General features: G+C 39.1%; 2 protein-coding genes across 4 annotated transcripts; one reads left to right on the top strand and one right to left on the bottom strand.

Annotated features, from left to right (window-relative positions):
• Positions 1 to 15,135, top strand: nlrc3 (NLR family, CARD domain containing 3). Its single transcript, XM_062992680.1, has 18 exons — positions 1 to 143; positions 1,250 to 1,510; positions 3,440 to 5,234; positions 6,084 to 6,170; positions 6,752 to 6,835; positions 7,171 to 7,254; positions 7,793 to 7,876; positions 8,714 to 8,797; positions 9,493 to 9,576; positions 9,654 to 9,737; positions 9,936 to 10,019; positions 10,977 to 11,060; positions 11,406 to 11,489; positions 11,853 to 11,936; positions 13,389 to 13,472; positions 13,590 to 13,673; positions 14,525 to 14,608; positions 14,884 to 15,135. The coding sequence occupies exons 1-18, from the start codon at positions 50 to 52 to the stop codon at positions 14,972 to 14,974; spliced, it is 3,420 nt and encodes a 1,139-aa protein (XP_062848750.1). The 5' UTR covers positions 1 to 49; the 3' UTR covers positions 14,975 to 15,135.
• On the bottom strand, positions 13,615 to 24,194 carry cluap1 (clusterin associated protein 1). Of its 3 annotated transcripts, none has more exons than XR_010011348.1 (13): positions 24,111 to 24,194; positions 22,842 to 22,903; positions 22,064 to 22,175; positions 21,718 to 21,802; positions 21,181 to 21,363; positions 20,909 to 21,088; positions 19,488 to 19,621; positions 19,114 to 19,255; positions 18,761 to 18,833; positions 17,734 to 17,844; positions 17,145 to 17,194; positions 15,963 to 16,208; positions 13,615 to 13,696 (listed from the first exon to the last, which is right to left on the bottom strand). XR_010011348.1 is itself a non-coding variant. In XM_062992682.1 (12 exons), the coding sequence occupies exons 2-12, from the start codon at positions 22,861 to 22,863 to the stop codon at positions 16,020 to 16,022; spliced, it is 1,281 nt and encodes a 426-aa protein (XP_062848752.1). In that variant the 5' UTR covers positions 22,864 to 22,903; positions 24,111 to 24,194; the 3' UTR covers positions 15,148 to 16,019. The 3 variants fall into 3 exon arrangements, 1 of the variants encoding a protein (XP_062848752.1); XR_010011347.1 differs by lacking the exon at positions 13,615 to 13,696 and adding an exon at positions 13,982 to 14,182; XM_062992682.1 differs by lacking the exon at positions 13,615 to 13,696 and having other exon boundaries at positions 15,148 to 16,208.
• Between the last annotated feature and the right edge of the window lie 1,082 nt (positions 24,195 to 25,276).

The raw sequence follows: 25,276 nt of genomic DNA, 5'->3' as shown, positions 1-25,276 counted from the left end.
CAGTAACATCCCATAAACGTACAGAAACATCACAGCTAGCTTTACTGGGATGGAGAGGAACTCACGAATTCCTTGGCAGGACGACTGCTATATGGTTCTGCAATCTATTTCTCCAAAATCTGGAACTCGCAGGAAGATGGAAGGTACACTTGACCAGGATTTATTTATGTATCTCAGATAAAGCAAATTAGTTGTAATTATAAAGTTACCAATGTCTTAAATTGTGTTCAAGACATTTAAAACCTAATAATATTTTAATTATTTATTTGTATAAGTTGCTTAACTATAAAAGTTATAAAGTTATTTTAGTTATAAAAATGTTTACAAAGAGTTTGTAAAACCTAAGTGTAAGTGTTAAGTGCAACTACACCGATCAGCCATAACATTAAAACCACCTCCTTGTTTCTACACTCACTGTCCATTTTATCAGCTACGCTTACCATATAGAAGCACTTTGTAGTTCTACAATTACTGACTGTAGTCCATCTGTTTCTCTACATGCTTTGTTAGACCCCTTTCATGCTGTTCTTCAATGGTCAGGACTCTCCCAGGACCACCACAGAGCAGGTATTATTTAGGTGGTGAATCATTCTCAGCACTGCAGTGACACTGACATGATGCCGGTGTGTTAGTGTGTGTTGTGCTGGTATGAGTGGATAAGACACAGCAATGCTGATGGAGTTTTTTAAACACCTCAATGTCACTGCTGGACTGAGAATAGTACACCAACCAAAAATATCCAGCCAACAGCTCTTCGTGGGCGGCGTCCTGTGACCACTGATGAGGGTCTAGAAGATGACCAACTCAAACAGCAGCAATAGATGAGCGATCGTCTCTGACTTTACATCTACAAGGTGAAGCAACTAGGTAGGAGTGTTTAATAGAGTGGACAGTGGGTGGACACGGTATTTAAAAACTCCATCAGTGCTGCTGTGTCTGATCCACTCATACCAGCACAACACACACTAACACACCACCACCATGTCAGTGCCACTGCAGTGCTGAGAATGATCCACCACCTAAATAATACCTACTCTGGCCATTGAAGAACAGGGTGAAAGCAGGCTAAAAAGTATGTAGAGATGAACAGATGGACTACAGTCAGTAATTGTAGAACTACAAAGTGCTTCTATATGGTAAGTGGAGCTGATAAAATGGACAGTGAGTGTAGAAACAAGGAGGTGGTTTTAATGTGATGGCTGATCAGTGTATATGACCATTATTGTAACATGCTGTGTGCCTTCATCAGATTCTGGTTGGCTGCGTAGGCATCAAAAATCATTGCAGCGTTTTATCGATGCCTCGTTGTTGATCAATGTGGTCAACCACATGAAGAAGTCAGACCTGCTCAGTGCTGAGGGTGTGGGGCTTATCAAGGAGGCGGGATCCTTGAAAGATAAAGTTCAAACATTGGTTGAGCTCCTGTTCATGAGTGACTCGCAGGGCTCTGCTCTCAAGGCTTACTTGCAGAGCTTTCACCCGGATCAATACCAACTCATAACTCATCATGGTGAGTAGATGATAAACATTTGTATGTAGATAATTTTTATTTGCTTGCTGAGTCTCTTCTATTAGACAACTGCTGACAGTTTGGTAGGGTGAATTCTAACACATGCTTTCTTTACGCCCATAAAGACAGCCACCACATGATTTTGGACCGCTGCTTATGCAAGGTCACATGAAAGCTGAACATATTTATAGGAGAGCACTGTTTTGCCCCATTCTGTGTATACAGGCTCCCAAATTTTGTTTAGTCCCTCTGGTTTACAGGGAAGAACAAAAATGTACTCCTGGCCAAGTATTAATTTTTACTAATGAATAAAGCAAGCACTACTATTTATTTACACCTGCACCAGAATATACGTTAGGATGTACTTGGGTCATGATCAAGAGTAGATTTTTAAACTTTCATGCAGGTACCAATGGTGCTATATGTAACATACCTATGTGGTATGCCAAAGAAAAATAAAGAATTAAAGAATAATTTTTGGATTTTTAGTCACCATTGCTGAGATCAGCCTCAGGTCCTATCAGCCAGCCGGGTGTCTACACAGACATTGTTGGCTGTCTCATTAGTGGATGGCCTGTGGATCTGTGGAATTGGAATATGCAGTGATCCCAACCAGAATAAAGCGTTTGATGAAAATTAAATAAAAAATAAGAACATTAAAACCACCTCCTTGTTTCATCAGCTCCACTGACCATATAGAAACACTTTGTAGTTCTACAATTACTGACTGTAGTCCATCTGTTTCTCTACATGCTTCGTTAGCCCCCTTTCATGCTGTTCTTTAATGGTCAGGACCCCCACAGGACCACCACAGAGTAGGTATTATTTGGGTGGTGGATCATTCTCAGCACTGCAGTGACACTGACATGGTGGTGGTGTGTTAGTGTGTGTTGTGCTGGTATGAGTAGATTAGACACAGCTGCTCTGCTGAAGTTTTTAAATATTGTGTCCACTCACTGTCCACTCTATTAGACACTCCTACCTAGTTGGTCCACCTTGTAGATGTAAAGTCAGAGACGATCGCTCATCTATTGCTGCTGTTTGAGTTGGTCATCTTCTAGACCTTTATCAGTGGTCACAGGACGCTGCCCACTAGGCGCTGTTAACTGGATATATTTTTGGTTGGTGGACTATTCTTCAGTCCAGCAGTGACAGTGAAGTGTTTAAAAACTCCATCAGTGCTGCTGTGTTTTATCCACTCATACCAGCACAACACACACTAACACACCACCACCATGTCAGTGTCACTGCAGTGCTGAGAATGATCCACTACCTAAATAATACCTGCTCTGTGGTGGTCCTGTGGGGGTCCTGACCATTGAAGAACAGGGTGAAAGCAGGCTAAAAATGTATGTAGAGAAACAGATGGACTACAGTCAGTAATTGTAGAACTACAAAGTGCTTCTATATGGTGGTGCTGATAAAATGGACAGTGAGTGTAGAAACAAGGAGGTGGTTCTAATGTTATGGTTGATCGGTGTGTACTGTCTAGATTACACAGACATCATACTAAACTACAGCTACAGGTCTCACACCGCTTGCCAAGAAGTATCTTTCCAAGACACCACCTTTAAAAAATGACCTCAAATGGATGAACAGATGCCAGGAAAATGATTCCATCTTCAAAGGAAAAATGAGACCAGAAATCACTTTAAAAGCTGAATTACTTACCAGCAGCAGGAACAACAGTTCCATCAAGAACAATAAGCAGAACAGTCTTATTCACCTTAAAATGCACATTCTAGAGCCACTGTCAGACTTATCTAGTCAAGGATTACCCATTCCTTCTGCAGACTCCCTGCCTTTAATCTTAATTACATGTAATAATTGACTTTTTTGACTTTTCATTGACTAGTCTAGGTTTTGAGCATTGAACTGTTGTCCATTTTGTTAGGTTAGAGACTGATCATTTCTACTTTCCTCTTCTAGATTCTGTCATTCAACAGCATAAGGACGCCCTCCTTCGGCAGGTCAGAGAGGATGTTGAAACCCTTCCAAACCAAGACACCAGTAACAGCCCTCGTCCCGCCCTATTACTGGTTGAGGGAGTGTCCGACCTGCAGCAGAGAGAACACGATCTTATTCAAGTGTCAGTCAACAGAGGAGTTGGACCGTTGCATAGCCGCCCACTGGGCCTGGACAAACTGTTTGCTCCCCTGACAAGGGTTAGCACTGCCCCTCGTGTCACACTGACAGTAGGCGTGGCTGGGAGCGGGAAGAGCCGACTGGTCCGACAATTTATCCGTCAATGGAGTTCAGGAAAGTTATACCCAGAGTTGAGCTTGGCGATTCCGATTTCATGTTGGGAATTGAGCTACTTTGAGCGGCTGTCGCTTGAAAGGCTGCTTCGTTTGATCATTCCATATGATAATGTGGACGTCATTTTAAACAGCAGTGTCTGTAAAGTCTTGTTGATTTTCGATGGGCTGGAGGAATTCCGCTCCCCGTTAGACTTCTCAGAAGCTCCTGCTACCTCTGATCCTCGTCGGGAGCTTTCGGTGTCCGACCTCATTACAAATGTCATTAGGGGAAACTTGCTGCCAGGGGCATCGTTGTGGCTTTTGTCTAGACCTGGTGTTGGAGCAAAAGTACCTGCAGGATTGGTGGATCGTGTGACGGAAATCCCACCTTTCTCGTCTGTGTACATTGAGGATTACCTCCAAAAAGTCATTGCTGACTCACTGGAGAACTCTTGGCCACAACCGGAACAATCGACTCAGTCTAATTCTTGTACAAAAACACCAGAGCACTTGTCTCACCAGGCATGGACTCACTTAAATTCCCAAAAACCTTTGCTTATCCTTTGTTCAGTACCTGGCATCTGTCACATCGTCACAACAACTCTGTCCCACCTAGTAGGGATGGAATTAGAGGACATGTCTCCTCCACGAACTCTAACAGAGGTATACGCCCATTTCTGTTGGCCACATCTTTTATCCATGGATCCATCTGGCGGGAGCATTCGGAAGCCCCTGGGCAGTCTTGGACGCTTGGCATTTTATACTCTGCTGCGCCGGCGCCACACATTTATTGAAACAGAACTACGAGCTTATGGTGTAGACATACCACCACCACCAGGAAGTCTAGGATTCAGGATCCTCCAGAGAGAACAAAGCTGGTCTTCTGAAACTGTGTCATGGCGGTTCATACACACCTCCATCCAGGAGTTTCTTGCCGCCCTGTTCTACTATATTTCTTCACGGCGTGGGATGTTTGACCTTTTCTCTGAGAGCAGTGTCTCATGGCCTCGTATTGGCTTCCAGAACCACTATCGCGCTGCACTCCAGAAGACCAGCGCCTCTACCAATGGTAACCTTGACCTCTTCATGCGCTTCCTGTCTGGTCTGATGTCTGCGTCAACAGGAACTCTGATGAGCGGGGCGTTAGGAGTGAGTCGAGATGAACAAGTGACCCAGCGCACAATGGCGACAACTCTCCTTCAGAATACGGTGACAGGGTCAGGGAGCGAAGCAGTCAGCATGCGAGACGTTGCTATCGTTGCCTGTCTGGCAGAGCTACAGCAAGGAGAATGGCTACGGTCTGTGGAAGAGGATTTGATTGGCTTTAGATTACAGGGGAAACTGAAGGGTGGAGTTTGTGCAGTTCTGGCATACCTGCTGCAGGTGTCGGACGCATGCGCCAATGAGACGCACCTCTCAAACTGCCTAAACACCACCTCTCTCAAGCAACTCCTCCCACAGCTCCTGTACTGTAGCAAGCTAAGGTAACCCAAACATTTAAGGTAACCCATACATGTGAACTTTGTGTTGGTGGTTTTCTCCCACCCATTCAGTATTTTAAGAAGCGGTGAAAAACGTTTCCATGTATCCATCTGTTTTCAAACCTATGCTGTTCGGCAAACCATTTAAGCATTCAGAACTCCCCCTTTAAAACTTTTAGAGCTGAAACAGCTTAATACTGCCGATTTTATTACATGTGGCCCCTTTTAATGGAGTTAGACTAGCCTTATTTATATAGTGACAGAGGAATCACTTGCTATAATTATCAATGAGAATCAGTAATGAGCAAATGAAGGATTATAAAAATACTATAAAACATTTTCTATGCAACCAAATTAATTATCTAAGACCCATCATATTCAAAACACATTAAATTAGTGTTCTCATCATTTAGTCACACAAAATCATGACACATATGTTTCCTATAAACACGTATAGACCTATAAACAACTTTTAATTTCAACTGTATGATTTAAAATACAAGTTTTCCAGGGATGTGAGTACATAATCTCTGCCCACAAATAACCAATCAGCAATCCAGATGTTTTGGATAAATGCTAAGAATTTGTGTTTGCAGTCCAATTCTGGCTGCGAGGGCTCTTCTGACACAAGCACAGTAGTAGCCAGCAGCTTCTCACACCGAGCTGTAGCTCAGATATCATAGTGCATTAGACCAAAGTGCTCTCAAGTTTTAGGACATTTTGATAGTTTAAACTGTTTTTAACTAAGTGGGAAAATTGTGTGAGTAATGCTCAACTCATTTTTGGTAATAGTTTGACAGCTCAGATTTGTGTGTGTGTGTGTGTGTGTGTGTGTGTGTGTGTATGCTTTAGGATGGAAAATAATAAATTTAAGGACGATGCAATGGAGCTACTGGGAAGTTTGCTGAGTGCAAAAGACTGTCATATTCAATCACTGAGGTATAAGGTGTTTACACACATTCCTGTTCCTGTCTGCTGCCAATTACAGTTGCATGTTAATCAAATAAGTGATAAAGATACATGTTTCTACAGTCACATTAGAACCACGTGTAAGACACTTGCAAATTCTTTCCTATGGAAGGAACGTAGATAAAAATGTTGTTTGGAAAAGGGTTAAAGCCATTTCTTTGACTTTAGGACTCCAGTGAACCACAATAAAAGCTATAATTTCAATTTTATTATTTTTGTTACATCTATTAAAATATTGCAATACATTTTCAGTCTATGTAACATCATACATAACATCAACTAAAACCCACTAATTTGTCTAGTCTTTGTTGGCTACAATTCTTTTATAATAATTATTGTGTATTTTTAGTTGGAAAGTGTTATTTTAAAATGTTTTTAATTATGGCACTGTGTAATTCATTTGATATTAAATTTAGATGTGTTGTGTTGTAATAATTATTTAACATTATTTAAATATAAGTTAGTGGGGGAGGATGTGCGAGTGTTGTCCTTATGTATGCTTATAATCTCATTCTCTCTCTCTCTCTCTCTCTCTCTCTCTTTCACTGTAGTATGGCAGATAGTTCAATTAGCAGTAAGGGGATCAATCCATTGAGTCAAGCTCTTATGGTTAATCGCACTCTCACTGTACTGGAGTAAGTGTTCATATTTTTTCTGTGTGTTTTTGTGTACTCTGCTCCACAATGTCACATGGAGTCCTCTAACGTTATGCTTATGTTTACATATGGTTTTATATCTTTTGTTTTTATGTAACTAAAATAAAAAATTAAAATTAAATAGAACAATAACCTAGTAAAATGTAGAAATGTTACCTCCAAATTCTACTCAAATAGACTTTCTTGACAGACAAGAGAAATACCTTATCACAATCTTGATCAGGAAGAAGTGGGTAGTGAAAGTAAATAAATAGTAAATAAACTTTCCTGTGAGTGTCATTTGTATTTAATCGTATGCATGTTTTTATTTATAGTCTTCATGGTAACAATATTGGCATCAAAGGGGCAAAGAAATTGGCTGATGCACTGAAGATGAACCAGGTCATCGTATCAGTCAAGTAAGTTCCTACTGTAATGGATCACAGCTGAATCCTTACTGGTGCACACTAAGATTTTAAGGTAATAAATGGTACCTTTGAGCGAAGCTGGGGTTAGATGTGGATGAACTTCAGTGCCCTGACAGATCGTGTAAATGCTTATTTGACAGAGTGGGCACTAATTCCAACAGACACACTCGATTCCTTCCCTGGAATTGAGGCTGTTATGGCGGCAAATGGATTGTGGACATATTCATAGAATGAAATGTCTGACAAGCTCATGGTCAGGGGTGCACATAGTTCTAAACTCTTTTCTTAAGTAAGTTTCACCCCAGGAGAAAATGTTTATAGAGTCCTGGTTTCTGGGCATAAGCTCTATCATTATAAGATCCCAACACTTAAAGTCAAAACTTACATACACTTGTAATGGGGAGAGTACTGTACGTCAAGGCATCATACTGCAGCAACATACATAACCCTGTTTTTAGAAATACTGATTCCATTTGGCTATGTTTAGTCCTTAAACTCAGTGTGTGTGTGTGTGTGTGTGTGTGTGTAGTCTTCAGGGTAATAATATACAGGATGAAGGAGCTCGTGCACTGGCTGAGGTTCTGCAGTCTAACCGGAAGCTTACCACACTAAAGTAAGTGTGTGTGTGCGTGTGGTATTCTGGGTAAAAAGAAGGAGCTTGTGAACTGGCCAAGATTCTGCCTTCAAATCGAAAGCTTATACATAAATATACATACACTATAATATACTACTCTACACTATACTACACTACACTATAACTACACCCCATTATATGACACTAGTACTCTACACTACACTATACTCCATTATATTACACTGCTACATTACACTATATTTAGTCTACACTAGACTACACTATACTACTACAGTTTACTAGTGTACACAATTGCCGGGCGGCACGGTGGCTAAGTGGGTAGCACTGTTGCCTCACAGCAAGAAGGTCCTGGGTTCGATCCCCAGGTGGGGCAGTCCAGGTCCTTTCTGTGTGGAGTTTGCATGTTCTCCCCGTGTCTTCGTGGGTTTCCTCCGGGTGCTCCGGTTTCCTCCCACAGTCCAAAGACATGCAAGTGAGGTGAATTGGAGATACAAAATCGTCCATGACTGTGTTCGATATAACCTTGTGAACTGATGAACTTTGTGTAATGAGTAACTACCGTTCCTGTCATGAATGTAACCAAAGTGTAAAACATGACATTAAAATCCTAATAAACAAACTAACAAACAACTACAATTGCCCTTCACCATGCTGTACTATACTGTACTGTACAACACTAAATTTGGAACATATTGTTCCAAATTTGTATATATCTGTGTACCTGTATCTTTTGTGTTTAGGAAAGCATTTATACATTCTTATGTTTTAATCATTTACATGATCTAGTTTTGGTGTACTGTAAAGTAAATTGTTGTTTTAATAGGTTGTGTGTGTGTGTGTGTGTGTGTGTTTCAGTGTTCAGAAAAACAATATTGGACCGGAGGGGGTGAAGAGAATTGCAGAGTCTTTAAAAAAGAATCAGATATTACAAGACCTCAAGTAGGAAATGTGCATCTATCTGTCCATCAGTCTGTGTGTGTCTGTGTGTGTGTGTGTGTGTGTGTGTGTGTGTGTGTGTGTGTACATTGTCCCCACAATTTCTAGCCCTGGTAAAGATAAGAAAAATGGTTATAAGAAGTCTTTTTTTGTTGAATTAGCTTAATCACAAATTTGAAAAAATGAAGATCGAAGTACATTTATGTAGGAAAAAAAACAACATATGCCAAAATGCACTAAGAGAAGATGTTATAGGAGAAGACTAAGTGCAGCTTTATTGCCAAATGGAGGTTGTACAATGTTTTAAATGCAGGGGTGCCGATAATTCTGACAAACGTGGTTTTGTTCAGAATAACAAAAGGTGAATTTATTATAACCCATTTTACTCTTTACCAGGGGTGTCACAATTTGTGGAGTGGACTATATTTGTGTTTAAGTGTGTATATGTAGGAGAGTGTGCTGGTTGTGTGTGTATATGTGTAGGGTGGTGTGTGTAGTAGGTGTGTATGTTTATGCATAGGATGTTTGTGTATGTATATGTGTAGGGTGGTGTGTGTAGCATGTGTGTAATTATGTAGGATTGTGTGTAGTATATCTGTGGATGTATGTTTATAAGTGATTGTGTGTGTGTGTGTGTGTGTGTGTGTGTGTGTGTGTGTGTGTGTGTGTGTGTATAATGAAATATTTGTGTATTTTAGTGTGTCTAGTAATCAGCTGGGAGACTTGGGTGCTCTAGCATTGGCGCAAGCCCTTGCCAACAACCATACACTTCGTACACTCAGGTAATACACATACAGACAGACACACACACACTAATTGCAATCTGCAGTTTTCTTTGAATTGTTTCTGTCTTCTTCAGTTTGCAGAGTAACTCTGTCAGTGATAAAGGAATGACGGCTCTTACTCTGGCCCTGCGCAACAATAAAGGCCTCATTAGTCTGAAGTGAGTGAATTTACTGGTCTGTACTACACTTTGCTATAGCAACTACACAATAGTACACTATGCATACAACAGCGTGCTGTGCTGTAGTATGCATGGTGCTGTACCACACTAAACTATCACTACTGTATGTCATAACCAAACACTCTTGATGACCAGAAGTAAAAAAAAAACTTACTGTGTGTGTGTGTGTGTGTGTAGCCTTAGGGAGAACTCCGTAGGTGTTGAAGGTGCCCGGGCCATTGCTCGAGCATTACAAGAGAACAACACACTTAAGGAACTTGAGTAAGTACTCTAATACTTTCATCTTTTTTTCCTCAGTTCCACTTACCCTATTGTCCCAAATACATTTAATGTTAATGTTCCAGGGGCTTTAGCCGCTCAGGTGGCACAGCGGTAAAAAGTACGCTAACACACCAGAGTTGGGGTTTTGAATACATAGTATCGAATCTCAGCTCTGCCTTCCGACTGGGCTGGGCGGCTGCATAAACAACGATTGGCTGTTGTTCGTATGGGTAAAAAGTCAGATCATAGGTCCTCATAACTGGTGCAACTGCGGCCCCTGCTGGCTGACTGATGGCGCCTGCACAGGGCTGAGGAATAATGCTGATGGGGGTGTGGCCCTCCGTACACAGTGCCTGTCGGTGTATGAACTCGACTCGTGCAGGTGAAAAATGCAGTCTGTACGTGCCAGAGGGGGCGTATGTCAGTTGAGAGGCGTCCTCAGTCAGCGGTGAAGGGTCGAATCAGTATAGAGGGCGCATTCAGGGTAATTGGACACGACTAGATTAGGGGAGAAAATTGGGGGGAAAAAAGTAGGGAAATATAGAAAATTAAAAAGAAAAAAAAGAAACGTTCCAGGGGCTTTGAAAATCAAAATTATTTGATGTTTACAAAAATTATATTTTTATATAAAAATATAATGTTTGAGCCATCTATGCTAAGATACAGTATATTTTTTATTACATATTTTTATTATATTTAAGAATATATTTTATAATATTTTTCTTGTTGCTGACATTTCTTTTGGGATACTAGTAACAGCCAATTAAATTGTTGAAATTGTTAATTGATCACTGTAATGACTTGTAAAGTCTGATTACAAGCTGTATTATCTACAAGCAATGCACCACGGATAACCTACGTGTCTACTTGCACTTTTGTCTTTTCGTCCACATCCTGTACATGCGTTATGTAATTCATCAGGTAACATTTTAAAAACCGTGTGTATGTGTGTGTCAGTCTTACAGCTAATCTTCTCAGGGACGATGGCGTGACAGCCATAGCTGCTGCAGTAAAAGTCAACCGAGCTCTGACCTCCTTACAGTGAGTCATACTTTCACTCACTGGACACTTTGTTAACAACACCATACTAATTATTTTTACCACACTATTTTTTGAAATGATTACTATGAAAATCACTAAAATTCCATTAGGCAACAATCATCAATTTCTTTTAAATTCACCATAATTGGAAACAAATGTGCTACATCCAGCATCCAGCCCTGTCGTCCATAAACAACCAAGCAGGAGCCGAGTGGCTTCACAATGCAACACATAGAATGGCTTGGTTTATAACATGATTATGTATGATGCAAAATGTACATCTGTAATGCACTTATTTCATTCTCATTCTTTGTGTTTTGTTGTGTGTGTGTGTGTGTGTGTTAGTCTTCAGTGGAACTTAATGAAGGCTGGTGCAGCTAAAGCTCTAGCTCAGTCCCTACATCACAACACCATCATCCAGATCCTGGAGTGAGTTCCTACACACACACACATTAGAGGTCTAATACACTTGCCTACCACAGTTGAGAGCTCATGCTCAGATGTCAGCTGAGCTAACGGCCGGTCTTGCGTCCTTATAGGCACAATTGGTTGTGTCAGAGAGAGGAAAAGGTTGAATGGGTTTTTCATTGCTGCCACAATTGCGGACTATGCTGACTAGTCATGGTGCCTGCATGAAAGACGATTGATTCATGGATAAATATAGAATAAGCATACTTAAGAGACTTACATCATTTCAAGCTAAGGTGTTATTAGAAATTAATCAGCACCTTCTGACCAAGCTGCTTCCTATACTCTGTGTGTGTGTGTGTGTGTGTGTGTGTGTGTCTATAGTCTGCAGGAAAATGCTTTAGGTGATGATGGTGTGGTCTCGCTGGCAGCTGCTCTGAAGCTTAACTCATCTCTCAAAGAGCTGTAGTAAGTCCAAACAACACACACACACACACACACACACAAACCCACACAGAGCATATATGAGTGCAGTGTGTGGTCTGTTGGGAATGAAAATGATAAAAAATAGGTCATGTTCCGGAACAAGAACTTCATTTTAACTTCCTGTTTTATTACCGGCTGGATTATTATCGTAAGCTAAGACAAAAACAAGAAACTGATTTTATTATATTAAGATTGCTTTAAATTACAAATACTGCATCCAAATGAGTTAACATTTAGAAAAAAGTATTCGTTTTTTTTAATGAAATAAGTACTCCCATCTACAATGCCTGAAAGAGTGTTCATCCTTCAGCTAAGACTTCATTAAAAAGAAAACATGGTGTCCTTCTCTTTTTAAAAACTAGTGTGGGTTAGTTGAGAAGAGGTGGCATAATGATATTTTGAATTCTTGCCACAGCTTGTCAATGGATATTTTGATAAGGACTCTAGACCACTGGAGGACATCAATTCTTTACAGTTTAAACCTTTTTGGAAAAAAAGGAGCAGAATTTTACTCCAGATCTCTCAGATTTGATTCTGACAGGACCCCCGGGCCCTGCCACTAAAGCACATTCATATAACATGATCATCACTAATAATAAATTGGGTATGGTATTACCTGGCTGGTATCACATTAGCCATCTTTACCATTTTCCCTTCTAATTTAAATGCACAGCCCGACCTAGGCAGCTGCCTGATGTAGCTGCATTTTCTGAACTGAACAAACTAACATACACACAATAAGTATTTGGATGCCTAAGGCCTGACCATGAGCTTACTGGACATCCCATTTTAAAAATAAATAACAGGCTGCTCAAGTGGTGCAGCGGTAAAAAAAAACAACACATGCTGGAACACCAGAGCTGGGATCTCGAATACATCGTATCGAGTCAACCGCATGAACAATGATTGGCCTTTTGTTCATATAGGGGTGGGGTATTAGCCTGATAGGGACTCTCGCATAACTGATGCAACTACGACCTCTGCTGGCTGGTTGATAGCGCCTGCACAGGGAAGGAGTGCGTTGATCAGGGTGTGTCTCTCCGTACACAGAGCTGATCTCGTCTAGTGTAGGTGACAAAATGCATACAGCCCACGTGTCGGAGGGGGTGTGGGTTAGCTTCGTTCTCATCAAATCAGAGCGGGGGTCGGCATGAGAAAGAGAGGAAGCATGACGCAATCGGGCAATTGGACGCACTAAAAGTCGGGAGAAAAGGGGAGAAAATGCATAAAAACAAAATTAAAAAAATTATAAAATTAAATAAATAAATAGTATAAAATCAGGGTGACCCCAATGTGATCTTTTCAGCTATAACAACAGCCACACTTCTGGAAAAGCTTTTCACAAGACTTTAAAGTATGTCTGTGGGAATTTGTGCCCATTCAGTCTAAAAGAATATTTAATTAGAAGAATGTTGTGTGTGTGTGTGTGTATAGTCTTCAGGGTGTATCAGCAGGTGAGGCGAGTGCTGTGGCACTGGCTGAGGCTCTGACAGTGAACCAAACCCTTCACACATTGGAGTGAGTCCATCCATTGTTTTCCTTCACACCATATTTGTGTTCGATTGTTCTTGTGTATCAACCACTACCTATTTATTAACTTTTGTATTATTATTCACTGAATTACTACCTGAGCAGTCTCCGTGGCAACTCCATTGGAATGGGTGGAGCAAAGGCTCTCTCCAGTGCACTGAAGACCAATCAGAGTTTGAGAAGTTTGAAGTGAGTAGTGTTCCACCACAAACCTGTACACAAACTAGTATTTCATATTAATAACTCACAGCAAAAACACAATGTTTATTCTTAACAGATATGCTGTAAATATACACTGTATGGACAAAAGTATCGGGACACGCCTTCTAATAACTGAATTCACACGTTTTAGCCACAACAATTGCTAACAGGTGTATAAAACATTTATATATAGAAAATTCTGTGCTTTTAACTTTGCAGTGATTAGGATTTTAACATCATATTTACACACTTTGGGTACATTTATGACAGAAACGGTAGTTACTTGTTACACAAGGTTAATCAGTTCACAAGTTTATTGTCAAACACAGTCATGGACAATTTTGCATTGCCATTTTTATGGCCATAGAGCCATAGAAAAAGACACAAGGAGAACATGCAAACTTCACACAGAAAGGACCCAGACCTCCCCACCTGGGGATCAAACCCAGGACCAAAAGACAGTGCTACCCACTGAGCCACTGTGCCGCCCGCAAGGTCTGTAAAGACACAAAAAAAGCTGACCTTAGACCTTAGTCACTGAACACCTTTGGAGTGAACAGGAACATCAGTTAAAGCTTCCTTGACCAACATCAGTGCCCAGCCATACAGATGCTTTTTTTTGACTGAATGAGCACAAATTCACAAAGACATACTTTAAAGTCTTGTGAGAAGCCTTCATAGAGGAGCTGAAAAGCTCACTGTATTTAAATACAATAATTTTTTAAATGGGATGTCAAGCAAGCTCATGGTCAGGTGTCCAAATACTTTTGGTCAGATAGTGTATATATAGGAATTGTTCATTAAAAAAGACAATGTTAGAATTTGTTTAATGTGTGTAGTCTTCAGGAGAACTCATTAGGAATGGATGGAGCCATCTTCATTGTCGCAGCACTGAGAGGAAATCATCAACTCACCTACATCAAGTACGTCTTTAAAAATGTTTACCATTCATTTATACAGGAATACACAGGGCAGGAATACATACGACAGGGTGTTAATCTATCACAGGGAAACACACACGTGCACATTTATTCACTCATTTTTCTGCATGTGTGAGTCTGAATTTGTATTATTTCTCTGCATGTGTGAGTCTGAATTTGTATTATTTCTCTGCATGTGTGAGTCTGAATTTGTATTATTTCTCTGCATGTGTGAGTCTGAATTTGAAACATTTGTGTTTATTTTGTTGTTTTTTTAGTCTGCTTGGTAATGGAATTCGTGAGTCGGGGGCCAAAGCAGTTTCGGACGCCATACGAGCTAAAGCTTCAGAATGTGTGGTAGACATCTAGTAATCTTATACAAACTGTACAAATTATTAAATTATATGAATGAATGTAAATTCTTTAATATTTATTGCAGTTATTAATTAGTGTCATTTTTGTTTTGTTGGATGATGTACTTTATTTTTTTATAATTTGTACAAAAAGTATTTTGCTGAAACATTTTATAATAAAACCAAGCATTTATAGAGAATGTACATTTATTACATTAACAGTGTAATTCTTATACACACACTGAGAAATTTATTAGGTCCCCTATCTGGGACATTCATTCTTTGATTTTATAAGCCACACCTACCATACCGATGAACAGACTGTAGCTTTGTACACTTCATCATCCTTTGATCTCCATTTATCAAACGAAAAGGACCCTCATAGGACCCCCATTGATGTTTAGTCACTGAAACATTCTCAGCACTACAATGACACCAACATGGTAAACATGGTAGTGTGTGTTGTTCTGGTATGAGTGTAGCAGGTGCAGCAGTGTTGTTGGGTTTTTCAAACACTGTTTAAACGTCCTGGCCTTTTTATTAGGAACACACATTCTGTTAGCAGTTGGGTTTATATTTTTGGTTAGAGCATTATTCTTTGGCCAGTACTGTCACTGAGGTGTTTCAAAATCCCATCTACACTGCTGCACCTGCTACACTTATAAATGTACAACACACTACTAGGTTAGAATGATTGGGATGCTGGTGTAGGTAGAGGTACTGTCCGGTCCTGTCCTGTCCTCAAACACACACAACATCTGAGAAATTCCTTCTCAAACATTACTGCGGCTAAAAGTAGTTTCCACATACAAGGGTTTACATACTTTTTTCCCAGCCAGAACTATTTGTGTGTGTTTGGTGTGTTAAATTAATGACGTAATTTGGATAGGACCATAGTGTATGTAATGCAGAAAGCTAGGTCATCATAAATGACTAACACATTTCGAACAAGTTACACAGAAACGTATGTGATGCTGGACATGCTGCTCAGAAATGCTGCCTACCTAAAGAACTGCTATCTGCCTGGAACACAGCCTGTCTGTGTAAAAGATCAGTATGCACTAGAAGTCATTATCACTCTCATCCAGTATCTGAGGGTGGAGTGATCTGGTTGGTCGACTGGGGTTGGACGCAAAACCTTCCAGACTGTCATTATCATCGAGGTTCTCGTTCGCATTGTCTTCCTCCTCTTCCTCATCCTCCTCCTCGTCATCATCATCATCGTCAACATCAATCTCGCTGTCCTCTGACTGAAACGACGGCAGAATAAAACTCAGGTGTGATTTACATATTACTAATAACAACACATCACCTGTAGCTATTGGAACTGTTAACACGTAAGTCTGATTATTTTTAATTTTATACATAATTTAATATTTATATTAAATATAGATATATATGAGAGCTGCCAAAAACAGTGATATTAAAGCTGCATTTATGTTCTATTTTTTATTAAAACATAGACTTAAAAACAGTAGTTATGATAGATGAGACTATATTAAAAAATATATATATATTTTTTATATAAACCTGGACTTGGTAAAGGTCTCTCCTAGATCCCCAACAATCAGCTCTAAACTCAATTATATATTAAACTTTAATATTTATTTACAATTAAAATTTAAACTCTAATTACACAAATAATTATTAATTATAGCACACTGTGTTGCATAAACATAGCAAATACCATGTTCAAGCCAAGTGAGGTAAAGAACTTTACTAAGCATTAAGCTTACTCAATAATGACTTCACATATTATTCAATTATGATCAAGCAAATTCTTACATTTTCAATGTTAGCAATAAACTGTAGTATAAGTGAACTAAAACCCTGTGAACTGAACCTGAAAGTCGTAAATACACGACTTCACTTTACATCACTTCACATCACCTTCATTTCTGTTCAACTCTTTATATCAGGACATTCTACAACACTGCTACACACACCTTCCGTTTCCTGCGCCTCCGGGCAGCGCCGGGGCAATGCTGAATATCCTTTAACAAATGAAAGCCAGTGTGGAAAGGGAAAAAAGAAGAAACAAGCCGAGAATGAAAAGCATGTGAAGCATGAGAAAAAGAAGAATGTAGGTTCACAAATAGTGAAAGAGATAAAAGCCATAAAGAAACATCTGGAACAAACAGACCGACCATGACAAACTTGTGTGGGATTCTGGTGTGTAGACTCACCTCAGTGTCTCCTCCTTGCATGGTGCCAATGAGACGTGCACCAGCTCGACCTATAGGAGAAACACACACAGATCTGTGTTCAGCAGTATTTAAGCTGTACTGGAAGACATTTTTACTTAAGAACACTACTATGGATAAAGGCCCACAAGTAAGAAAACCTATTTTTCTTTGTTGGCATTAAAAACATTTTTGGCTGTGTCACAAACTGCATGTCACCACATTTATTTTATGCAAATTAATGCACCACTGACTGTTTTGCATGCTGTTTAATTTGAGGATATTATTAGCAGGATATTACTCACATATCTTATTTACACCTTCCAAGCAGATTTCTGTAGTTTTCTTGGCAAAAATATGTGTAGCACCTCGAATGTTAACCTGCCATTTTTTAAATAGAAAGTAAGGGGCTCTAGGGGACATCAATACCATAATTAACCAAAGGGGTATAATAGAAGGGCTTTGATTACATTCTTCTCCTTACAGCTTTAAGATGTTTTCTTAACTATAGTTCGAGCTGTTAATTTGTCTGTGATTTGTTGTAAACTCTATGTGTAAACATTTGTATAAAAACATACTTGGTTTCAGGTACCTGGTATTTGTGAATGCCGCAGAGGGAATGGTTTAGCCGGCCGTCCTACTTCCACTTCACTGTCTGAGCCGTCATCTTCTGGGATGTCTATATCAGATTCTTCTTCTCGCACTGAAGGAAAGTGTCAAATTATCAGTCTTTGTGTAATTATATAATTTTTTCCGAACTTTAAATCACACCACAGAATAAAAGCCCCAATGTTTTCTGTTTAATTCAGGTGACAGTTGAAATTTCTCTTTAAGTGGTTCCTCCCAAATGACACTTAAAAACATATGAACTGTTCAGCCTGTCTTAAGGTGATTGGCTGATTGGTGGATGCCATCTAAGTTTGTTGTTCTTTTTTCATTCACAGAGCCCAGGGCAGCTACAGTGACTATGTTTTTGCATTATAAAGGACAGTAAAAATGCATATTGTTTTAAAAGTTTAATCAAAATGAGAGAGACGCCACCCCAACTATTTTTGAAAACGCAGCCTTTTATATCACAAGCACCTGAAATCACTAGATGTCACTTAAACTTAGATTTTTTTTTGTCAGTTGAGACAAATGGCAATAAAAACATATAGTAGGTTTAAATGTTTATACAGAGGAATCCCCTAATACCCACTATTAGGATCTGCAATGTTTTTGAGGTGTGTAAAGCACTACGATTATTGTTCGAATACTAAACATCAAGGGCTCAATGAGGTACCAGAAGATTTCTGTCATTTAAAAAAAGCTTAATCTGCAAAAAAGCTAAACAAGCTCATGATTGAATAGTCCAGCATAAAAATTATTCAAAAGATGCATCCAAATCCAAACAAAAATAGTTGTTTGGCCAGCCCACTACTGCCGCAAGACCCAAACGCCCCTGACTGTACTAACAAACATCAGATGTAAATTAAATTGTTCTCAGAGACATTGTGTTGAACAGGTGTGTATGTGATCATTTCTATTAAATACTGTATATGAACATTTTTCCAAACAGCAAAAGCTACACTTTAACTCCTCCAGACTGGGATTTAATGTGTTTGGGTTTGTATATGCACCTCCACTCCTCATGAGTCTCCTGTCCTCCTCTTGGAGTTTGTTCTGCATCATTTTCATGGAATTCTCAGTTTCCTAAACAGCATTAAAAACAGAATTAAATACAATAAATTACATACACGTGTTCTGTGTGGTTTGCAGAGTTAAATTTACGTGAAAGATAAACAAAGTGTTTGCGGTTAAGGTTGTCAGTGTAATGAGGAAATGGAAACGACTAAATTGGGAGGAAATAACAAAAAAAGTGTATTGCTCTGGTCAGATACTGACGCCAGAAAATACAAAATAATGACACAGTCTAGTGGGAGCATTTGCTTCCCACCAGTACAGCAATATAGGTACATTATGTGTGTGGTACCTCGAAACGCTCTTGCTCCAGTCGGTGATAGTCATCCAGCTGCTGCTCCAAGAAGCACAGGTTACGGAACTTCATTACATACGTTTCATACTGCTTCTGCAGCTCCTCCTCAATCTTTTCGTACTCCTCCATAAAGGCTGGACTATATCATAGAATAAAACTAATAAATTACTGCTTATGACATGGAATGGAAACATGCTTACATTCTTACAGATAAATTTTATTGTACCACTCAAAAGCAAAAGTCATACAAAAAACTTTTGTAGATGCTTGTTTCCTGCTTGCACAATTGAACATTAGGTGTTGGTATTGCATATTTAAGTATTTCTACTTCATCACTATATACAGCTGATAGCCGCTAGAATATTGCTCACCGGACGCTCTGCAACGTCTGTAAGCGCTTCTGGTTTCTTTCCAGTTCTTGTTTTTTCTTCTCAATTTTGGCCTCTAGACTCGCCTCATCAGATGCCACGTTACTGAGCATTTCTTTGGTCTTCTGGACGTTCTCCTAATGACACACACACACACACACAAACGCTGACTATTCTGCACTACATTTAAAGAAGACACTGACTCCCAAGTTTATTTGCTGCAGATCCAATCAGCTTGACAGCACAGGACAAGAAAATCATTTGTTATTTTTAATATTGTTGCTTTGCTGCGTTTTTTTGGTCATGTTTATGGAATTAACCCTTTGATGCACAAGCTAAGCAAACCCCTTCTAATGCACCACATGGGTCAAAAATGACCCATGTTCATCCATTCAAGAATATTTTCATATGCACATTTGTCAGTTATTCATGTATTTGCTGTCTTAGCTAATAAAAGCTATCTATACTAGAATATGTAAACAGCTAGCAAGCAAATAGTATTGGACATATTCAAGATTCAAGAGCCTAATCTTTGGTTGTCTTTCAAAAGATCAGTAAATATGTTTTTGACTACAAACACTTACAAATGTCAGTAGTTTCTGTCAAATTCCATAGTAAATACATAAGGGTCATTTTGACCCATGTTGTGCATTAGGAGGGTAGTGATACAAAAATGATTTTTATTAAAAAAGCAAAAAAATATAAAACTGAAATAAGGATTTGTGATGATCAAAAACAATTTAATTGAAAAATTCATGGAAGCTTGAAGATATAGAAAATAAAAACTCAGTTGGGTCACTTTTGACCCAGGTTGTGCATCAAAGGGTTAATATGTTCTGTATAACCACCCATTCATTGGGGGCTCGTCCGGGATTTGTCATATTTGGTTAGATTAATTTCTATCTACAGCTATTTTTAGTGGAGAGTGTTAATTACCAATTAACTGGTGTTGCCACACATGCTTGGATCTGATTGTGTGTTGCGATGGCTTTGTCCACAGAGCTGCATGCATTTGTGGAATGTCTGTCTATCAATGCTCTTTTAAAATGTAGCTGGTGCTCGGGTGGTAGTGCAATCTAAAACAGCCTGACTGAGCAATCAGCAGGTAAAGTAGGTAAGCCGGATGGGCGATCACCTGTCTGTGCAGCAAGAGCCACTCCTACTGTCTGGTCAATGTGCCGACACAAGCAGTGGAAGAACAGAGGGAGAATGGAGAATTCTCTTTAATAGTCTACATTATTTCACATTAAAGGGTCTTTTCCATGCCAACCAACAGTTTCATGAAAAATTATGTAAAAAGTATACTACTGTATAATTAGTTTCAAATGTACCATATTACATTGGACATTGGACAATAAACTTTTGAAAGGTGATGCAAGTTTATGTAAATAAACGATGTAAATAAGTTTATAATGTGTTTATACCATGACTTCTTTTATAGCTATTTGAAGAGCTTTTTCCGTCTCTGCGATCTCTAGCGGTCGTGCGATTGCTGCTTTCCTGCTCTCTCTTAGTTCTTCTTCGAGGCCCAGCAGGTCAAAGAGAGATGCCCCCATGGCCGTGATCTCTGAGCCGAGTTGGCGCGCTGCCTTTAAATCTGCTATCTACACACAGCAGGTAGACACACTCATACAGTTCAGGTGTATTTATGCTATAGGCTCATGTAAAGCTTGGAGAACCACCTGTAAGATCTCACCTTTAAACCCAGGTCAAATTTAAACTTGCTGCTGGTCTCTCCGAGATTGTGGTCTTCAGCTGTGGTCTCTTTGGTTTTCATGGCGTTGTAGAGGACACTGGTGATTTTAAGCATCTCCTTCACAGCATAGCCATCTGCCTGGTACAAGCGCTTTAGGTTCACCTTAATGTGGGCCTTAGTTGCCTAGTGGAAAACACACATACAAACACATACACGTACCTTTTATAGGTATACCATTACTGACTGTGGGTTATTTTCCCCCAAATTTGAGTCTGTCAACACAAATTGAAAACAAAAATGATGATTACAGTATTTATAAGCAGACCCTAATAATACTAATTAATGTAAGTAACTAAAATAAAGACAAAGCACAAAGAACATATTCAATTACATTACATGCTACTATATGTAATTATTGTATGTGTTTAAGATCTCAAATCATGAGCAAGACTATACCCTACACACAGGTACTCAAGAGACAACTAAAAGCTTTAATAACAAGTACAATAACCTAATGCAACCCTGGAGTATGCATACCATGAATTGAGCCACAGCTTTGATAAAGAACACTCTGTCAGCTTCACTGTCAATGTCACTGGGTATTTCCATCTGGGGCTCGTACCTGTAAAACAATAAAAAAAAACACCATTGGTGGAGTCAAAATATTGAACCTACCTACAAAGCTGTTTAGCAGAGTGAGTTTTGGAGGCTCAGCTCTATTGACAATACCATGAGGACATCAAATCTTTTTTATGAAAAGATGCTATGTAGCTAATTAGTCTCCTGAATTAGATAAAGGGAAATATGTAATATGTACTTTAATATGTATGTCACATCACAAAAAACTGAAAAAGTAGCAAATAGGCAATCAGTACAGTATTACCTCTGGACAAGCCAGATGAGGATCTCTGCCACCAAAGGAAAATTGGGAGTCCTGAAATTCTCCATAGAAATAAGTCGAGGGTAGCCAAGAGCCCGCATCATCTCTGTAAAATCTATTAAAACAACAACAATAAGCAAGCCACTTTATCCAATACTTACTATTAGACATTCACACTCACTTGGTAATGTATTAAAAACACCAACATAAACCCGAGTAGTTTTCATAACAGTCTCAGTTCTTTATGGCGTTTGCAGGGTGTTGGAAACATTTCTTTGGTATTTGCTGCAGAATGTTGCACATGTATGCTGCTTAGATGTTTAATGCATTGTGCTGCTGCCACATAATGGTGCTGATTAGACAGTTACTTGAATGACCATACTGTATTTCTAATAAAGTGGGCAGTAAGTGCCTGTAACTATATTAATGTATTATGATCAATGCATCAGTAAGGTGATAAGTGAAGGTGACTCCTAATCCAGCCCTCCTTAGACATAGCCAAATGTGTCTGTAGAGTGGCAGTCCAGGCTGATAGCAAGGTAAAGGGCTAGTGTAGCACTCACAGACACTGTACCTTAATGTAAGGCTTAACTGAAGTTGATTAATAAACCTCTGTGTTTTTTCAGTATGTTAAAGTCATTGTGTTCTGTACATTATCACTGATTTAACATTTTAGCAACAAGTCAGTGTGACAATAGAGCAATTGGTCCACTGGTCTGTTTAAACACATCAGAGCATTTCTTTCTACTAAACGTTTGGCATTCACATAAAAAATTCTTACTTCTTAGATCTCTGAAGGACATTGTTGCTTTGATTTCCCTCCTTTATCCCCACAAATTACACCTATGAAAGAGGAAAAAATAAACATTTACTAATAAGTCAATTCATATGCAGGAGTTTAGCATAAATTTGCATGCACATAAATAGAAATGTAAACATTAAACCTTAGTTTGTCCTAGTAATTGGAGATACTACAAGTCCCCCTAGGTATGACTGGCAACCTGTCCAAGGTGTTTCCTGCCTTTCGCCCAGTGAGTTGACCCACCGCGACCCCAATAGGATAGATCGGTGGTAAAGCAGACAATGAATAAATGAATGTTTGAAGCTTTGTCAATATCTCTTTCTCTCTTACACAAGCATTTTACCACTAATGTATTACTGCATATTAAAGAGACCACATGATTCCCTACACTTAAATCTTACAGATTTATAAATAATCTTTAAAGTAACAAAACTCATCTATTGTGAACCAAACAAAACCCTGTCAACATAATGTAAGAAAAACTTCATCCACCCACATTGGGAATAATTGTTCTGTTGTTCGTGTCTAGTATATGATAACACACAATTAAAATGATTTTGTCTGGCATTGCTTGAATCAACTTTTTAGTGGCCTTTATTGGTTCACCATACTGTGCTGCAATTTACAATCAGAATCAGAATCAGACTTTATTGGCCAAGTACTGTAATGCTGTAGGATATTTACTGTATAGTGAAGTAATTTGACTTTGATTATACAGATGCTAGAAGTGCACGATAACACACACACACACACACACACACACTCACTCACACTCACTCACACTCTCTCTAACACACACACACACACACACACACACACACACACACACACACACACACACACACACACACTCTCTCTCTCTAACCTCTCTCTCTCTCTCTCTCTCTCTCTCTCTCTCTCTCTCTCTCTCTCTCTCTCTCTCTCTCTCTCACACACACACACATTCACACACTCATACCTGCAAACAGCCTGATATTCCACACAAACTGAATCTCTGTTCAAAACTCACATAAAGCATCGAGAAAAAACTAGCCTACAAAACACTAGGCTAAAAGGTTACAATAACACATTTTGGATAAACAGCTTATCAGGCAGTTAGCTAGCACAGTTAAACCATCGCTCTGGTTATGATCATAAATGCTCATTATTAGCCATTAGCATTAGCCACAATAACTACTCACTTTTGAATCGCTGTATAATTTGTTCAATAATTCTAGTCAAAAAAAATTTAGGAGTTTGTTTACTTACCAGTTATTGGCTGTTTTAAAACAATATTATAAATTATAAAAAAGGTTTGTTGTCATTAGCTCTGCAGCTAACACCAGGCTCCGTGAGCGTCTGGGTGTGTAGCTGTCACTATGACAGCCACGGAGGTACGGCGTTACAAAAGAGACAAATACATAAAATACGAAACGCTTTCGCTTAACGGTTTCGTTATCTTCTTATTTACTTTAATATTGGTGAGCGATACTGCCAAATTTAGTATCGATCCGATACCAAGTAAATAAAAGGCCGATACCAATACCGATACTTTTTACTTATAAAAGCAGTGATGATTTATGTGAAGGTAATGTATCATCAATATGCTGTGATCACTAAATGATGTTTACATTCTACTGTTAATTAGTTCATGTGCATGTTAAAACCCAGGCAAATAAAAAGTTCATTCATTACTATAATGAACTAAATCTAAGGTTTTTGTTCAGAACCAATTGTGGGTTTTGATTGAGGGACAGTTGTGGCCTAGTGGTTAAGGTACTAGTTCAAACCCCACCACTGTCAGGCCCTTATGCAAGACCCTTAACCCTCGTCAATTACCCAGGCAATATACTGTCACTGTACTGTAAATCACTTTGGATAAAAGTGTCTGCCAAATGTCAAAAAGGTAAATGTAAATATAATAAAACTTAATTTATTACTTTCATTACATACAGAATTCGAAAAGTGTTTTGTACTATGTCTTTTATTACCCATTCATTTGATTTATTCTCCAATATCTTTCGAATGCTTAAATGCACAACTGGCATAGGAAATAACCATGGGGGAGTTGATGATAATGGAACTATTGGGCAGTACTGGAGTTCGTGTAATCCTATACTTTCAGCTTTAGCATTACCTATCCACCCAAAACTTTTGAAATTTGAGCCTCTATGTTCCCAGCAGTCTAGCAGTACTAGAGGTGGGCGGATCGATCCAAATATCGATAATATCGATACCAACGCTGGTATTGATATTGAGCAATACTCGTGTAAAAAGATCGATACTCAAGCTTTTTTTCTCTGGATGCACTGACTGCTGCGCACGCGGATTCATCAAAGTCTCTCTGTCTGTATGAGTAGCGCTGCGCTGTGTTATTTTATTTTTGTATTGTGGTTTCTCCTTTTCTACCTCAAAAAAGATTTATTTTCCTAATG

Source organism: Trichomycterus rosablanca, chromosome 3 (genome assembly GCF_030014385.1).
Source record: "Trichomycterus rosablanca isolate fTriRos1 chromosome 3, fTriRos1.hap1, whole genome shotgun sequence".
Taxonomy (NCBI): domain Eukaryota; kingdom Metazoa; phylum Chordata; class Actinopteri; order Siluriformes; family Trichomycteridae; genus Trichomycterus; species Trichomycterus rosablanca.
The sequence above is the reverse complement of the archived record's forward strand: the minus strand, read 5'-3'. Positions and strand labels throughout refer to the sequence as shown.